The sequence below is a fragment of the Sciurus carolinensis genome, chromosome 6, assembly GCF_902686445.1.
Source record: "Sciurus carolinensis chromosome 6, mSciCar1.2, whole genome shotgun sequence".
NCBI lineage: Eukaryota > Metazoa > Chordata > Mammalia > Rodentia > Sciuridae > Sciurus > Sciurus carolinensis.
The window spans coordinates 44,410,473-44,430,024 of record NC_062218.1 but is presented as its reverse complement, the minus strand read 5'-3'; the positions used below and the strand labels follow the sequence as shown (position 1 = coordinate 44,430,024).

The 19,552-nt window shown below is 35.3% G+C and overlaps 1 protein-coding gene across 3 annotated transcripts in view; it reads left to right on the top strand.

Moving 5' to 3' along the window:
* The window catches only part of Plpp1 (phospholipid phosphatase 1), a 94,619-nt gene that overhangs the window by 51,120 nt on the left and 23,947 nt on the right, over positions 1 to 19,552 (top strand). For 2 of the 3 annotated variants that reach the window (XM_047555982.1, XM_047555984.1), the window contains exon 3: positions 11,880 to 12,160. In XM_047555982.1, the coding sequence (XP_047411938.1) occupies positions 11,880 to 12,160 (281 nt within the window). Of the gene's footprint in view, positions 1 to 5,781; positions 5,934 to 11,879; positions 12,161 to 19,552 lie in introns of all 3 variants that reach the window. The other variant, XM_047555983.1, reaches the window with a different exon arrangement.

The following is a 19,552-nucleotide window of genomic DNA, read 5'->3' as shown; positions in this document are numbered from 1 at the left end:
TACCCAGTACTGGGAATTGAACTCTGGAGGGCTCTATCATTGAGCTACATCCCTACCCCTTTTTATATTTTATTTTGAGGAAGGGTCTTATTTAGTTGCTGAGGGTCTTGCTCAATTGCTGAGGCTGACCTCAAACTTGAAGTTCTGTCTCAGTTTCCTGAGTTGTTGGGATTATGGGCATGCACCATGCTCAGCCATTTCTTTTTTTTTTAATTGGTACCAGGGATTGGACTCGGGGGCACTCTACCACTGAGCCACATCCACAGCCCTGTTTTGTATTATATTTAGAGACAGGGCCTCATTTAATTGCTTAGTGCCTCGATTTTGCTGAGGCTGTCTGTCTTTGAACTCCCAATCTTCCTGTGTCAGCCTCCCAAGCTGCTGGAATTATAGGCATACACCCTGCAGACTTGGCCATTTTTGTGTGTGTATGTGTGTGCAGGGGATTTAATCTAGTATACTCTTACATGCTAGGCAAGTGCTGTGCCATTGAGCTATACCACCAACCCTTTGCTGTTTATTATTATTATTGTTAGATTATCAGTGCTGAGGCTTGAACTCAGGGCCTTGAGCATAAGCCTGCACTCTATGAGGGAGCTAAACCCCTAACTTCAATTGTAATTTCAAAATTGACTCTTCTATTTGGAATTTTCCCCACTAATAAATAAACAGAGGTAGATTTTCAGATGACCCAATAGAGCCTAATAAATATATACACACATTACATGTCTGTTTAGCCCATTGGTAGTCAGATGGCAAAAATAACAATTGCCCCATTTTTCCACAGTCTAACCTGTATAGATCTCTGGGTTCTTGAGACTTCTAACCTCCATCCATATCCTTCCCATCAGGCATTATAAGGAGAATGTGATTCCTGAAATAGTTCACAAAATGAACATCATCCTCTAGGTTTCCTGGGGTCTTTTGTTCTGCCAATGAGATCTTTTGTCTTCCAGTCTGTTAAGGTGGTTTCTAAGAGGCCTTGTGTATCAGGATTTCTCAGACTACTCCCTGCTGCTATTGGCCCTGAGGCAGTGTGTCCTTCAGTGATTTGTTACTGGGGGTTCTCTAGTTACATGTCATTCTCTCCTGGGAGTCTGAAATATTTTATATTCCTATGGTAGACCACTATTCAATAAAAAGGAACAGAATATCAGTCTGTGCTATAGTATACATGAACCTTAAAATATTATTTAGTGGAGGCACTGGTATGGTTTTCACTAATATTAGAAGAGTTCTATAGTTTCTCAATTTTGCTGGATACCTGCTGCCAATCTTTCTAACTAAAACTGTTTCTTAGTATTTTTGTTATAGTTCCAACAAGATCCTGAGTGTTTGTGCAAGAGGAAGTTAAAAAAAACTGTTGTATGACCATGTACTTATATTGTCTTTTCCTATCTCTGGTAAAGGATGAAGTGTTTTTTGTGGTATTTAGTTTGTGGAAACAATGAGTTGGTATATCACGTGCTATCTTTTGAATCATAAATATTCACTGGTAGAAGTAGAAAGCTCTGCTTATTTGTGAGTGAATATGAGTTGACCATGTAGGGAATCTGAGTCTTAAATGGACCGACTGTGACTAGCCATGTGGCCATGATAAAAAAGCAGGATGTAGGGATGTAAAATGGTGCAGCCTCTGGAAAACAGGCAGTTTCTTAAAAAGTTAAACATAAACTTACTTTATGGCCTAGTAATTCCACTTGCCATCTACCCCTTAGAGATGAAAACATATCTGCACAAAGACTTGTACGTTAATGTTCAAAAAGCATTAGTCCTAACAACCATAAACCGGAAATGACCCCTAATGTCCGTTAACTGGTGAATGGATAAACCAAATGTGATATATAAGAGGATATTTTAGCAATATAAGGAAACAAAATGTGTGCTACGATATGGATAAACCTCAAGAACATTATGCTAAGTAATATAAGCTACATAGAAAATACCATATGTTATATGATTCAGTTTTTATGAAAAGTCCAGAAAAGGCAAATCTGTGTAGAGACAAAGCAAATGAGTGGTTGTCTGGGTCTAGTGGTGGGAATAGGGACTCAAATGGGCTCAAGAAAATTTTTAGGGTAATAAAAATGTTCTAAAACTATATTGTGCCGATGACTGTGTAGTCTTGTGAGTTTATCAAAATCACTGTATTATGTATTTAGAGTGGGTGTATTTTATTGAATGTATATTATACCTCAAAGTTGTTTAAAAAGGGAGAGGGGAATGAAAATGAATTTTGCCAGTTGAAATATCAAGAGAAACATTATTTGGCAAATATAGTCATTTGAGGAATAATGAAAGGGAATTGTCTTAGAGATGCATTTTTTCAGTTTAAAGAAAAAGGATGTTCGATTTGGATTGAGAAAAGAACAAGCACAATCCTTTCACTTTTGCCCTGAAATCTAGTAAATGTCAAAAATAATATCAACTATCTTAAACTCGCCTTTGTCCACTACACTGTGGCTGGTAGACTAAATCAGTGATGTATAGTAACCTTTTGGAGTAGTTTGTTAAGAGTATTTATGTCCTTTAATTCCACATAAAAAATATGCTAGGGAAACAATTAGAAATGCAAATAAATTTGTGTTTGGAAATGTTCACCACAACATTATATAGGGTAACCAAAGCGAAAAACAATATACATGCTCTCCAGTTATGGGGACTTGTTAAATTAGGTTTATTTTCATTATGTCTCTCATGGTTGCAAATAGTAGATAGATAAAACCCTTTGTAACAATCTTAAAGTAAAATTACACTTTGTTGGAAGGATATGAGGCACTTTAATAACCTCAAACAAGAAGATCAGTGAGGCATTTTGGCAATGGGGAACCAAAGCTATCTTGTTCATTTCACACTTTAAAGGATTGGACTAGCAACTTCTTCCTCTATATATCTGCTTTATCTTCTGCCTTCTTGTATGTAGTCCATTACTGTTGACTAGCTCAGACGGATTCAGTCTTTGTTCCAATGCCAAAAGTTTCCAGAATTGGAATCTGAAGTAGCTCACCTTTTTGAGGTCTAGGTGGGTCAATGAACAACTTGCCCTTTGGTCTTCCTCTCCATGGGGTGTCTACCATCAGGTTTAAGTAAGTAGTGAAAATGAAATGTCATTGGGCAAGGACATTGGTGTAATGCATTGCATAGGCTTATATGGGGGATGACAAATATTGGTTATTATCAATTTTAAAATATTTTGTAGTTCTGTGATACAGTCTCTTCTGAAGAGTAGTGTACATTTTGGTAGATTTACACTTTAGTTCTTATTCCTTATGTAAACCTCTATAGTCTGTTTTCTGCCCTTTCTTCCTTATTAAAACTTCTTGGCAGTTGAAAACGCAGTGGACTCTGGATGCATCTCCACCTCCTGAAATGCTCTCTTCTTCTGACTTGGGCTAGATAATGTTATTCTCTTTTGACCTGTGCTCAGCTCACCCAAATCTACCTCCATGGATCTTTTCCTGTTCATTTCTTTAACATCACAGTTGCCCTGTGCTTTTTGTTTTATATCCATCGTGCACAATATATTTATCTTTGTGATTTTAGAGATTTTTAACATCCTCATCTCTCTCCTAGACCCCTTCTACTGAGATTGAGAATCTGATAATCAGTAGTTTTTTGAATATCTCTACTTTGAATGTCACCAACTTTACATCTTTTTTGAACTCTGAGTTCTTTGTATCTGCTTATTCTCTGCTGTAATTTTGTATATGCTTTATTCAACTTTGTAAACCTGGTAGCACCTAGCAGAATTCTTTGTAGAATGAAATCACTCAGTATTTGCCTACTTAAATGTTCCTATCTTTTAAAATGAACTATTTCTTATATGTGATTTTATTTTGTTTCTCCATTTCTGCAAAATGCCCACAATTTTTTCTTAAATTTAAGAATAATTTCTAACATGATTTTGTGGTCAAAGAAAAAAAAAAACAAAACCTTAATATTAATGGTTATACATGTTTACAGTTTTCAGTATATGTGGGTCTATTAACATGAATTTTTGCTTAGAGTAAGGACACAGAGCCTAAAAATTTAGAACACTAATATGTGAATTTGATTTCTGTACTAAATGTCTTATTTGAAAAGGAAGAGATGCTTATTGAAATATGCAATGAAGCAATATCTATGAGCATAGTATAGGTTTCTACCATTTTTACAGAGTTCTTGATAAACATGAATTAAAGTAATGGTTCTTTGTAAATACAAAATAAATTTGTCTATTTGGTTAGAGTATGTTTATTGGTTGAAAACTAGATGTTCAGTTACTGTACATGGAAACAATTAAAAATCTGTGTATTTAACCTCCATGGTCTGTGTTGATAGTGTAAAAAGTTTGTGCAAATCTCTTGAAGATACGCTTTAAGGAAAGTATGTGGTTTAAAGGCTTGGACATTTCATTGGAAGGCAAGCAATTTGGTGAATCACAGAGTTCAAGTACAGATATCCGAGGTATGTAGTGTAAGGGTCAGTTAGCAAAATTGGCTCCAGTTTATTTTTATGTATGTACATATGTATGTATGCATGCATAGCACTTACTTAAACATACAGTTTTGGGAACCTTGTAACATCTTAAAGACTTAAAGAGTCAACAATTATTGGCAAATTGGCTAGTATAAAGTAATAAACTTTGGTTCATATATTCAGTCTCTAAATGAAAAATGGAGAGCTATGTAAAAGAACTATCAATAACAGAAATGTGATTTCTTGTGCTCCTCCTTTTGGCCCTGATTGGTTGAACAAATTTGATATTCTCAGGCAGAGTAGCAGTACCAAGGCCTTGGTTGTCATTCACTCTTTAGGATCTTAGTGAAAGTGATGAAAATTGCAAATGGTCATCAAATCTTGGTGCTTCATGGAGAGATAGATAGATAGACAGATAGATAGATAGAGCACTTGAATCTGCAGTGAGCATTAGCTTGGTGGTTATAGTATACTGCTGGGAGCATTGGACACCTCAAGGGAGAACCTTTCAGACTTGAATCAGTCTTGAAGCAGATCTTATATTGAGGGTTTCTGCTAAACTGCATCTCTTTTACAAAGTAGCTCTAGTCAGTATGCTGCAGGATTAATCAGTCAACCAGGTTCAGTGAAGTAAAGGAGAACTGAATTCTTAAAGTTCACATGTAGGCAAAAGTTAGGCATTTTAGAAAGTGAGTGTGAATCATATTTACAGAAAACATTAATGAAGAAAAGAGCTGTCAGGTGGTTTTGCGTTTGAGGCCATTGTCTATCTTAAGAAATTTGGCTTGAGTTCAAATTCCTTTTCACAGTTGCTCCAACCTGCTCTGGATAGTACAGAAATGAGTAGATCAAGTTTTATTTAGATACTCTGATAGCTTAGCTAGTGGGCATGACTTAACTAAATGTGGTAGTTATACAGCAATAAAATAGGAAATGTCAAAATGTTGTTTTCCTTTTGGAAGCAAAGTCCATGAAGATTGGTATAGAAATAGTCCTGGAAACCTGATGATTAAATAACAAGAGCATGAGAAGAATTTTCTCCAAATCCATTTGGTGTATATGAGCAGACGTAAGGGTGGAAGATGCTTTTTATCAAATTTGTTAATAGAAGACTTCGAAGTTTTGTTTCCTGTAGAAAAACCACTTTTATCCTAAACTGTAATCCTTCTGATTTCTGTTGCATGCATCGCTGCACTTCCTTTTTACATATGCGCTCACTTATTTCCATGGCACATGCATTTTTAAGCAACCGCTGGGATAATTATTGCCGTTAATCAGTTTTGATAATTTTTAATGATATTTTCATTTATTCCCTTTTGCTAGCTGGATTGCCTTTTGCAATTCTTACTTCAAGGCATACCCCCTTCCAACGAGGAGTATTCTGTAATGATGAGTCCATCAAGTACCCTTACAAAGAAGACACCATACCTTATGCATTATTAGGTGGAATAATCATTCCATTCAGTATTGTTGTCGTAAGTTAAATCCACTTTTCCAAGTTTATAACTTTTGGGTGCTTAGCTTAATTTTGTGTTAGTCTGTTAATGATTAAATAGTGAGGTGTGTGTATGTGTGTGTGTTTTAACCTTTAATTGAAGATTTTATTTGATCAAGATAATTTGAACTTCTTTAAGTGAGGCCAAAAGGTAACAGTGTTAATTAGAAGAGCCTTTTTTGAGTATGTATAGATTTTATGCTGATTTTTTCCATTCATGATTAGTAGAGCTCTAATCTGCTATTGTTTCAGTAGCAGTGTGATTGATATTCGAATGTTATAGCAATATGTTGTATCATACTTTATACGGAGTATTATTTTATAATTCATTGTATCGGTGTGTATATGCTTACTCTGTTTAGTCACTGAGTTCTAGAAAAGAAAATCTGCTAACTAATGGTAAAATTCCATTCAACCCATGTTTACTTTAAATAATTTTTAGATAACACCATAAATGGGAGAGAAAAGTCACAGTTCCATAATTAGCAATGAACATGAAAGAATTTTTCCTGGTACTGAAAACAAGACTGAGTCTTCAAATCACAATGGTAGCTATTGTTTTCTAGTATTTCAAGTGAAAATGCTTAGAGAATGTGGACTTAGGAAGAAGACTTCAGTGATTAGATGATTTTTATAATTTTTGTACTCAGAACTCTGATTTAATTCAACAGTTTTGTGCTTCATACGTCTACCTTTAGAAACCAGAAGATATAGTTCTATTTAAGAGAAAGATCAACAAGATTATAGTATATATATCTTATTTGTTTTTGGAGTTTATTTATTTTTGGTACTGGGGCATTTTACCCAGGGGCATTTTACCACTGAACTACATATGCAGTCTTTTTTATTTCTTGTTTTTGAGACAAGGTCTAAGTTGCTGAGACTGACCTTGAACTTGTGATTAGCTGTGGGGGTCTCTCAGCCACGTCCGGCGTGGATGAGAAAAGGGTTAACTGCTGGAGGATGATGTTGACTGTAAATCAATCAGTTACCCATAAACTTTCCTAATCAATAAACACAAAAGAGCCAATATTCCTTTTGAATGGAGGGGGTGTGATGGGTCTGACTATACCAGCTCTGGCCTCTAACAACATGGAGTAGCCCAACTCTCTTATTTATAGATACACAGGTAAGGGGGCCCAGAATGGGAGGGGCTTCTTCTGTGATGAACAGGATGGGTGGAGTTAGGCCTCTGTGTCATGAGGCTCAACCTAATCTGATTCTGCTAAATAAGGATGGCTCCCCACAATTAACCTCCCAAATTGTTGGAATTATAAGTGTGCACCGTCATGGCCAGCTTGGAAGTCAATTTTAAAAATATTTAATTTAGAAATGTAATTTCTTAAGAATGATCACTATATTATCAGCCATGAAAGTTAATGTATTCATACATTGGTACACAACTCATAAAAGAATACCTCTACTATATAAAGGTTTGTCTCACAAGACTGTGAGCTTCTCAAAGGCAAAGATACCTGTTCGTCTTGGTGTCCTCACTGCTTGGCACTTAGCCTTTCATGTCCTAGGTGTTTATATGAATTTTATATGAATGAAACTATGGAGTAATTTATAGTAATTAAACTCCTACTAAAAGGTGAAGTTTTAAGAAATCAGGTATTCCTTTAATCTTGCCAAGTCTTTACACTTTCTTTTACTATTAAAAGAGAGACCAGCCTATGATTCTTCCATTAAGGAGGGAGTAGGTGGGTTTTTTTTTTTTTTTGTCTTTGGTCTTACTATATTTCTTAAACTGGTCGTGGGCATGTGGATTTAAGTAATCTTCCCACCTCAGCCTCCTGAGGAGCTTGCACTATAGATGTGCACCAACATGCCTGGTTGACTTTTCTTTTCTTTCTTTCTTTTTCTTTCTTTTTTTTTTTTTTTTTAAAGTATGTTTGTTTCTAAGAGATTGCTGTTTAAATATAAAAAAAAAAAAATTTAGTAGGCCTCTTACCTGAAAATAGTAGCCAGTTTCAAGATAAGATTCAAGTATTCAAATAAATAGTGCTGGAAATATACTTCTTTTTCAATTCTACTTCTCTGTTAGTAAAAAGGGTGCTACAGAAATCTGCTATAAAGAAGAGAGCTGCAACAGAACAGGGACCATTGCTGGTGTTGTATGAATATACACAGGACCTGACAAAAGAGTCATTTTGACTCATTGTACACAGATAGGGTACAACTTTTCATTTCTATGATTGTACACAATGTAGACTCACACCATTTGTGTATCATACATGTACATAGGGTAATGATGTCTGTCTCATCCCACTATCTTTCTGCCCCTTCCCTCCCTCATTTCCCTGTACAAGAGGTCCTGTTTTGATTCAGAAATTTTTTTTTTTTTTTTTTTTTTTTTTTTTTTTTGTGGTACTGGGGATCGAACTCAGGGCCTTGTGCTTCAGAGGCAAGCACTCTACCAGCTGAGCTATCTCCCCAGCCCAGAAATTTTTAATATTTTAAAATAAGCCATGAAAAAGTTATCTTTACTTTGAATAAAATGACATTCATATGAATATGGATTTCTTAAAAGAACAGATTATTTAAAAGTAGTCTAAAAGTACTATTTTCATATCAACAGTTTCAGCAAAGACAAACTCAGAGTAGTATTTTCATGTACTAATTTAAAATAATTCCAGTTATTAACTCAGCTTCTTTCAGGCAATACTTGGTTAGACTTGTATATGTTTAATTTTATTTATTAGAAAATAAGTCATCTTTTAAAAAGCAATGATTCACACATCATACCAGACTTTGACATGACTTGCAAAAATGATCCATAATTATATGAGTAATTGAGCAAGTGTGGTAGAGAACCAACATTAATATAGTTTCTCAGAAGACAATGTCCATAAGAAGGAAATGATCAGTGAAACCAAATACTACAAGAAGTCAAAGTAAATGGAGTTTCATAAAAATGTGTTCAATTTGATGATGTATTTTCGGTATTTCATAAAGATTCAGTAGAATAAAGAAATGGAGACAGCCATTTGGAAAAGTGGAAGATATGAAAATGTCAGTGATTTTGGACTATTCTTTAGAGAATGTGGGCCCTGATTGAAAGATATAAAGCAATAGGGAGAACAGAGAGACATATACTCTTGGTTAGTGGAGACGTCAAACAGATGGTGAGAGAATACTGTGGGGCATAGGTTTAAAAAAGTTGAATCACTGATTTATATAATTATTAGCTTTGCTCTTTGTAAGTGTTGTTTTCCTCCCCCAAACATTATCTTTAATTTTTTAATGATTCATCATCATATCCTCAGAGTGTAAATAACACATGAGAAGACTTCTCAGTTCTAAGAGTAATTAGGTCACAGTCAGCTTAGGTATAGACTTCACCAAAAGTTAAGAATTAGCATAAATGGCTCAAAGAACAGATTTAGATATTAAAATGAAACAAAAAAATGACTGTCTTGTGTACATCAAAGGACATATACATCTCTACACTTAATTCTGAAAATTTGATTTAGAACTTCTGTATTGTCTATTTCTCTTCTTAAAGAGGAGAGCACGTGATTTAAAAAATGATGTACTTGTGTGCAATGCCTCAAACCTTTAAACCCAGTGATTCAGGTGGCTGAGGCAGGAGGATTGCAAGTTTGAGGTCAGCCTAAGCAACTTAGTGAGAGCTTGTCTCCAAAAAATAAACAGGACTGGGAATATAGGTCAGTGGTAGAGTGCTCCTGGGCTCAGTCCCAGCACCAAAAGAGAAAGAAAGAAAGAGAGAAAAGATGTAAGCTAACCTGATGGTTGCCAGCTTTAGATCCTGCCCCAGCCATCCCAATATTAGAATATTAGTGGTTAAGTTTCAGCTTCTTTAGATCAGATTGGTAATCAAGTGTTCCCAAAATCTGATTTTCTGTCATCAGTGGAAAGCACAGGGTGTGGGTGGCCATAGCAGTGGTGATTATGACTAGGAAGACTCACAAAACTCAGCACCTGTATCTGGAAAGTAGTTGAGTACTTAAGGAGAACAGCTGACAACTGAGATGTGGAAGTTTCAACTGCTAAAATTGTGGTTAAGGTAGTTGATATGTTTTTAACAATCAAAAATCAATTCCAAAATGAAATAATTCTTACTACTAATCTATTGACTATTACTGGGGCCCCTTAATGGCCTATGGAGGAGATATATATAGCTACACACACACACACACACACACACACACACACTCTCTCTCTCTCTCTCTCTCTCTCTCTCTCTCTCTCTCTCTCACTCTCACTCTCTCACTCACTCCCCCACACTCCCTGCCTCTCTCTCTCTCTCTCTCTCAAGGCTACTGGAGGCAGGCAGGGATAACCCAAAACAAAATTGGGAAAGTATAATGTCCTCAGAAGTACACATAGGTCTCCTCTCCTGTGGCCTGTTCTTAGGAAGAGGTCTGATCAATTCATTCACATTGAGGTCTATATTTCTGTGGGGCTTAAATGTGTTTAAGGGGTTTGACTTTTACCCAAGAGGTAGTACCTTCAATTAAAATTTATTGACCACCTGCTCTGTTTTAGGTAACTGTGTTGGTATTAGCTTTCTACTCAACAATTAAGAAATCATTTTGGTTTCGTATCATCTATTTGTCAAAGTTATAACGTTCTAATTGTGGAATTATAGGAGCCATGAAATCCCTTTTGGGAGACAACCATGTATTTCAGCTATGGTAAGGCTAACCCTAAAGGCAGTTTTTTTTTTAAAAAGAGCTAAAAATAGAAGAGGGACTACTAATAGAGAATGGGAAGAGTAAAAGGGAGGGTGGATGTAGTCAATGCACAATATATACATGCATGGAAATACCACAGTGAAACCCATTAATTTGTATAGTTAATGTGCTAATAATTTTTAAAAAATAGCTAATTCTCATTATTGGAAATATTTGAACACTTCGTAACAAATTTAAGAGGAAGCAAAAAAACCTTGTGTGTATCTCAAGTGAAACTTCTTTACTTATAACCCTGAGTCTCCTCAGTACAAATTAGTAAGTAGACTGTTCCCTGTTTAGGTTCAGGAAGCTAGAGTATATCTTACTGTCCTATTTAACCAGAAAACATTATTTTTTGTAACGTTGCCATTCAGTATCCTTTGGGTTTCTAAGGGTATTGGTTTGTGAACTTATAAAGCCCTTGGAAACATTTTTATATCTTTTAACTCTTTTTGCTGGTGTACTCACCCATGTACACAGACTACTAAAATAGAGAAAGTTCACAAAATAGTTTATGGGAAGGCCTTAGCTCCAATTTCACAAAGCTCACTGGAAAACAGAGGAAAGAATTGCTTGAAATGTTTTCTTGGGGAAGGGGGAGCACCAATGGTCTTTTAGTGAGACTCATAATGAGAACCTGGCCTAAAGTCTCCTGGAAGGTAGGACTTCAGATGCTGTTAGCTGAATCTGTCTTCTGATCTTTGGTATCAGTCTTAGATGCCTTTGTTTATATTAGATTTTTTTATTCCCTAAAATGATTTTTCCCCTTTTAATATGATGGATATCTTCGATTCCAAGGAATGTTTGAAAAAATGGAGATTGTCAGAGATAAGTGCTTATTACTATAGGGAGATTCTAATTGGGGAAGTTTGGGTTCTTTGAATGAGCCATGGTGTATGTCCTCTAGGATACATCACTGTCTACTTATCAAAGCTCACTTTATTTGAATACAATAAAAGAAAGAAGGCCTTGCTTTTTCAGGTACCTTGAAACATGGCTCAGCCATGGTATTGTAAGCAATGTCCACAACTGACCTGGCACTTTTTTTTTTTTTTTTTTTTTGGTGGTTTAGAATCAGATATCCTAATTTGACTCTCTATTTGTGAAGAGGAAAAAAGGATGTTTTAAAAAGATCTTATTTTGATTTGTCACTTTATTTTCTGTTTTTTGTTTTGTTTAAAGTGCCTGCTTGCTACTTTAATATATTGTTTTTCTTTCTTTTTCAGATGATTCTTGGAGAAACTCTGTCTGTTTACTTTAACCTCTTGCACTCAAATTCCTTTATCAGGAATAATTACATAGCCACTACTTACAAAGCCATCGGAACCTTTTTATTTGGTGCAGCTGCTAGTCAGTCCCTGACTGACATTGCCAAGTATTCAATAGGCAGACTGCGGCCTCACTTCTTGGATGTTTGTGATCTGGATTGGTCAAAAATTAACTGCAGTGATGGTTACATTGAGAACTACATGTGTCGAGGGAATGCAGAAAAAGTTAAGGAAGGCAGGTAAGTGTTAATGTGTAGTGCTTGTTTTATTTTGGGTATTCTTGGAGTGGAAGGTTTCAATGATTTGGAAGACAAGCCATCTACTAAATTAAAGAGAGAAGCTGGTGTGATCACTGGGAGTAAATTGAAATCATATGTACAAATTTTGTATTCTCCTATTTTTTTCCTCTTTATTTTAAAAATATTTTAAAATTTTAAATTAAAATAAAATTTTTTAGATATATAAGACAGTAGAGTATATTTTGACATATTATACATACATGGAGTGTAACTTATTCTAATTAGGTCTTTTTTCCTCTTTTAACTGTGGCTTTTTATCCATTAAGAGGGTTTTATTGAAACTTTTTTCATTGCCAATGTGTAAGAAGGTAAAATGAACCTTACAGATCATTTAGGCCATGGTCAGCAAACTTTCTTAAGATGCCAGATTATAAATATTTGAGGATTTGGAGGCCACATGGTCTTTCTCATGAATATTGGACTCTGCCATTGTACCAGGAAAGTAGTCATAGGTAAATGAATGGGTTTGGCTGTGTTCCAGTAAACTTGGTTTATACAAAATAAAACTGCCCCAGGAGTCATTTTGCTGAACTCTGATCTAATCTAAACATTCTACGAAGCTCTGCTGGATCTTGTAGTATTCTTAGAGTATATTTTTGGAAGGGCTGGTTCAGATCATGACAGTTCTTGTTCCTCAGGTTGCTGCTTGCTACTCCTTTTCCTCTTTCTCCTCTTTACTGGGAATAGAACCCAGGGCCTCATCCTGCCAGGCAGGTGCTCTATCACTGAACCATGCTCCCCAGCCCAGTTTGCCTTCTTATACATTCTCATTAAACCACTTTTTATATTGCAAAGCACTGTTAGCCATGAATGAAATACAATATTTAGAATCCAAAAGGTCCAATTCCTTTAATTCATAGATGAGGAAAAAAACAGACCCAACAGTATTAATGAAGCCATAGTTTGCAGCAGAGCCAGTTGTTCATCTCAGGATTGTCAGCCTTATCTTTTCTATATGGTTACCTTCTTATAGTTTAATACAGCTATTAATTTCCCTTACTTGTTCATCATTCAGCAAATATTTTCTCTGGGTAAAACATCCTTTGTTTTTATATGATTTCCAGATACTTCATTGTCTTTGTTTTCTTGTAAGCAATATAGGCCTGAAAATAGCATTTTTGCATTTAGCATCGATGAAAAAAATACCTTATTTAGCTAGAATATATGCTATGTCCTATGCTGGGGATTCAGCAGTGAACAAGACATCTTGGGCCCCTAATTGTGGAAAAAGACTTATGTTAAATGATGAGAATGGTGATAATGAGGTTGAAGAATGGAGAGGTCATGCAGCTGAATGGCAAGCTTTGAGGTGATGAGGAGGATTGATATAGCTGTAAAGACTTAAAGGAGAAAAAAGTGACTGAAGAGATAGCAGTTGAAAAAAAAGAAGATGATATTTGTAGGTAGAAGGTGATATTTTGTATTTGATTTCAGGTGAGGGGTAGAGGATGAATGGTCCAGAAATGACTTTGTGAAGTAATGAAGCTACTAATATTAATGCTGGACTCTTGAGGTGTATGGGATATGGAGATCTCTTTTGCTGCTTTGATAGGGCTACAGGGCCAAGCAGTGTCCTAGGGAAAGGCTCTTTAATTGGATATTGGTAGGTGAGGTAAACTTTCAGAGAAGAGTTTGAAGACACATGAAAGGCTAGAGGACTTGAACAATTGAAGTGGAATTCCAGAGTGTGTGGTGGAGGAGTTGGGATGGAGGGGATGATCAGTGACTTGCTGGGAGCTGAGGAAGCTTACTAAGGACCTGAGACTGAAATTTAGGACAAATTATAAAGAACAAATAACTGAGTAAAAACAGCATGAGAAACAAAATCAAATAGAATAAAATTATCACAATTTCTTCTTTCATCTGAAGTTTAACTATACAACCTCATAAAAATACCATGTGGATTTATGGGTTGAAGAATGAAAACTACCTCTAAGAATTTAAGTCACAAAGATAAAGAAAAACACAGCTGCTCCTTGACTTATAATGGGATTATGTTGTAATGAACCCATCATTAACTGAAAAATGATATCATAAGTAAAAAATGCATTTCATATATTTAACCTACCAAACATCTGAGCTTAGCAACAGAATATGCTGTAGAATATCAGTTGTTTCCCTTCTTGGTCATGTGACTGACTGGAAGCTATGGCTCCCTGCTGCTGAAAATCATGAGAATGTAGTACCACACAGTGCTAGCTTGGGAAAAGATCAAAATTTGAAGTAGTTTCTACTGAATGAGTATTGTTCCCACACTCTTATAAATTTGAAAAATTGTAAGTCAAACCTTTTAAGTTTGGAACTAGACAGTGTATATGAACTGAACCACCTTTTAAAATAAGTGTTATTTAGGCATATTTCACATAAATTAAAACCTACCCAACTTAAGTGTACACTTGGATAGGTTTTATGTATAAAGGTGTTTACCCTGGTAATCAAGATTTTGAATATTTCTACTATACTAAAAAGTGTGCTCCTGAGCCTTTGCTGTTAATTCACACTCCTGTTTGCAATCTCCAAATGTACTTTTTGTTCTTATGGTTTTGTGTGCTCTAGAATATTGTATAAAAGCAATCATATGGTGAGCACTGTTGTGACTGCCTTCTTCATGTTGGTTTTGTGACTCATCCATGTTGTACTTCTCTCTCATTCCCTCCCCTGCCTTTCCCTCCCTTTCAGTCTCTCTAGTCCTCCCTCCCTTCCTCCTTTCCTTCATTGCTGAGCTATATTAGATTGGATGGATGTATCACAGTTTGCTTATCTGTTCATCAGAATGTTGATAGACTTTCAGGTGGTTTCTAATTTGGGACTATTAAAAGTAAGGTGCTATGAACATTTGTGTACAGGTAATATAGCTTGATTTCTCTTGAATAAATATTTGAGAATAGAAATGCTGGGCCATATGGCATATGTGTAAGTTGTTTCTAAGAAGCTGTGAGACTTTTCTACAGTGGCTGTACTAATTGAACTGTCCCCAGGAATGTATGAGAGTTCTAGTTACTCCACAATTATTTATTGTTGGTCAGTCCTTTAGACATTCTAGAAGGTTTTGTTATGGTATCTAAAGATGGTTTTAATTTGAATTTCCTTACTCCCTAAAGCTACTGAGCAACTTTTCATGTGTTTGTCTATTCAGCAGTTGTCATTTGTGAAATATCAATTCAGCTGTCTAAGAGGGCCTGCCTTCCAATGTACTCTACCACTGGACTGCATCCCCAGTCCCTGTAAGAGTGCTTCATATATTCTGAATAAAAGTATTTTTTTTAGGTGTTTTGAAATTATTTTCTCCCAATCCATGACTTGTCTTTCATTTTCTAAACAGTATTCTTTGAAGCTTAGAAGTTTTAAATTTTGATGAAACCCAATTTAATGGTTTTTTTTTTTTTTTTTTTTTTTTTTTTTTTGGTGTGCGTGTCTTAAGAAATCTTAAATTGCCTGAAGGTTGCAAAAATATTTTTCCTATTTTATATGTTTAATAATTTTAGGTCTGATTATAGTTCTTATATTTAGGTCTGTGGTCCATTTAAATTAACTTTTGTGTATACTGTGAGGAAAAGGTCACAATTTATTTTTTCTCCACTGATTATCCAGTTATGTTAGCATTATTTATTGATAAAACATCTTTTTCATAAATTATCTTACTACCTTTTTTTGAAAATAATCAACCATATAAATATGGGTCTGTTACTGGACTCACATCTGTTTCATTTATCTATATGCCTCATTATGCCAAGATTATAGAGTAACTTTACACTGAATATTAAGATAATATACATCCTTTGACTTTGTCCTTTTTAAAGCTTGCTTTGTCTATTGTAGGTCTTTGCTAGAATTTTTAAAAATATTTTTTAGTTGTAGATGGACACAGTACCTTTATTTAATTTATTTGTTTGCTTATTTTATTTGGTGCTGAGGATCAAACCCAATTCCTCCCATGACCCGGCAAGCACTCTACCCCTGAGCCACAACCCCAGCCCTCTTTGCTAGAATTTTGATTGCAATTGCTTTAAATCTGTAGATCAATTTATGAAGAATTGTCATCTTAATATCAAGTCTTCTGACCCATGAATTTGATATATCTGTTTCTTTGTTTAGTTTTTCTTTAGTTTGTCTTACTGGTCTTTTTTAGTTTTCGGTGTCTGGGTCTTGTGCACATTTTGTGAAACATTATTACTAAGTTTTTAATATTTTTGATACCATTGTGAAAAGGTGTTTATTTTTAATTTAATTCCCAGTTGTTCTGATTGTGTAGAAATAGAATTGACATCGTGTCTTACAACCAAGCTAATTTAATTTATTAATTTGAATAAATTTTATTGATTCCTCAAGATTTTCTACATTCCTATTCACACTGTGAGCAAAGAAAATTGTACTACCACTTTTTCCTGCTTTATTGCCTTGTTTTATTATATTGGCCAAAAAATTCTTGCAGTGGTGAGAAAAATGTTTATTACATGTATATTATAAAGTGGTGGAAAATGTTTATTACGTATATATTATAAACTCAACAATGCTGCAGTTTAGATGTTTGAAGAAATTTGAAGAACAAATGAAGGCAAAGTATATTTGACTAGGAGGGGTGGTGAATAGTTAGTGAAGAGTTTGAGATACAGGAAAATATTAGGAGTTTGTCTTTATAGAAATGGGAGTTCCAGCCTACAGAGTAAAGGACTGGGATCCAGTTTACTGTGTGGTATGTTTTTTCTCTCAGTTCGAAGGAGTTTCTTTACCATTGTTTCAGCTAACTGCTAGCAACAAATTCTCAGCTTTTGTTTATCTGGAAATGTCTTTATTTTTACTTCATTTTTCAAGAACAATTTTGCTGGATATAAATTCTCTGATATTATTTTCTTTTCCTACATTGAACATGTCATTGCACTGTCTCCTGGCCTCCATTGTTTCTGATGGGAGAGTAAATGATATATGTTATTTTCTCTGTCTTCATCTGTTTTGTGCTGCTATAAAAGAACACCACCGACTGGGTAATTTATAATGAACACAGATTTATTGACTCATGGTTTTGGAGATTGGGAAGTCCCAAATCAAGGGGCAGAATCTGGTGAGGGTCTTTTGCTGTATCAGGGAACATCAGCAGCAGTGTAGTCAAAGGCTTCATTTGGGGAGAGGGAGAAATGCGTACTCCTGTGACAATGACATTTATCCACTGTTGTGGGGAGAGCCCCCATGTCCTGATCACCTCTTAAAGGTCCCACCTCTCAACACTGCTGCCTTGGGAATAACTTTGGGGGCACATTCAATCTATGGCTTAGAGGAATGAGTAAGTCATATGGTAGTTGTATGTTTTACTTTTTAAGAACCTTTGAACCTTTTTCAAACTGGTTGTACCAGTTTACATTCCTGTCAGTGGTATATGAGAGTTTGAATTGCTCTACATTGTTGCCAGTGTGGTGTTAATCTTTTTAATTGTAGCTATTTTATTATATATGTAGTATTATCTCACTGTGGTTTTAATTTGCATTTCTCTAATGATATTGGTGATTTTTTTTGCATATGCTTATTTGCCTCTTCACTCTTGTTAAATCTTTCATCCATTTAAAAAATTGGGTTGTTTATATTTTCTTCTTGGGTACTGAAAAAAATGTTTTTATACATTCTGGATACAAGTCCTTTATCAGCTATATGCTTTACAAATATATTTTCCCAATCTGTGACTAGTCTTTATTCTCTCTCTCTCTCTCTCTCTCTCTCTCTCTCTCTCTCTCCCTCCATCCCTCCCTCCCCCACACCCCCTTTTTTTAAATGGGGTCTTACTATTTTTCCCTAGGCTTCAAGCAATCCTCCTGCCTCAGCCTCCTGAGTTCTAGGACAACAGCCATTATGCCTGGCTATAGTTAATTCTCTTGACTGCAAATTAATTTTAGTCAGATAACTTTAAGAACGCTTATTGTTATCTTTAAAAAAGGTAATGTCATTCAACAGGAAAAAAAAAGTATGGTATATTACTTTATTGTTTACTTGGAACCAAAGAAGGGTGCTTATTTTCAGTGATAAAAAACTGATCTGAGAGTTAACCATCTTCTTAATATATGGTGTGCATATCCAAATTTTCTCAGTGCTACCCATTTGCTATTTGTTTTTATCCTTGTAGCATTCGTACAACATAAGCATAGAGGGTAAGTAGTACTGTCCCACTTTCATGAATGAACATCTAGAGCACTGAGAGAGTCAGCATCTAAGTTTTCCTCCTAGAAGCAGTAATGTGGTGCCATGACCCAATTTCAGGACTTTGACTTTCAGCTTTGTACTTTTCCACAAAGCCTATGCCTTTCTTTCTAATATTTCACCTGGATCAAGCACCTTAAAAGGCAGGAAAGCTAATCTTTTCTCTCATTTAAGGAATTTAAGAAAGTCATTATGATGATAAGGGTTTAACTGAATTCCAGAAAATGTCCTTGTAAATAATTCTTAAAGGACACAAATTCTTGAAACATCTCGTTTCTGTTGTTTAGGTATATAAATAATGGTACAAAATTTTCTTGTGAAGATTTCTTTTTTTGGTGGGGGTGTGGCATACTGGGGATTGAACTCAGGGGCCCTCAACCACTGAGCCACATCCCCAGCCCTATTTTGTATTTCATTTAGAGAAGGGATCTCACTGAGTTGTTTAGTGCCTGTTTTTTGCTGAGGCTGACTTTGAACTTGTGATCCTCTTCTCTCAGACATCTGAGCTGCTGGGATTTTGGGCGTGTGCCACCAAGCCCAGCTTGTGAAGATATTTCTTATTGATGAGATTTTGTTTCTTTATACAAGCTATCATATTTTGGCAAAATGTTAAGTAATACAGTTTATTTAAAATAGTGTAAAAAGCATTTTTCAGTTGTTATGTGTCATACCCTCTGTCTCTTTCTAGTGTATGTAAATTGACTGACATGTACAGTTTCTCTGATTGTACTTTTGACCTAAATGTTAGACTTTTCCCCCTGCCAGCTTTTAAATGTTCTGCATATGAATTGTCTACTTAAAAGTCCTGTAGAAGGACTGGGTAAACAACTTCTTTAAAAACAGTATGGGCATCTGTATAACTCACACTGCAGACGTACATGCATTAAAAATAATTGTGTTTTTTTTAATGAGAAGATCCTGTGTTAGATTTGGAGTTCCAAAGCAAAGAGAATCATCAAATGGAGAAATAAAATTATGGGAAAACTTTGTATCTTCACAGAAAATTGTGATTTCCCTCAGTGCTTCCAGAATGTTGTTACCATTTTCAGAGGTGTATAATAATGATTTATAACTATGGCTTTGCATTGTTGTTCTATTGTGGAATATAGTTTGGTTGGATATAGACTTTCCTATTATTTTTGTCTTGAA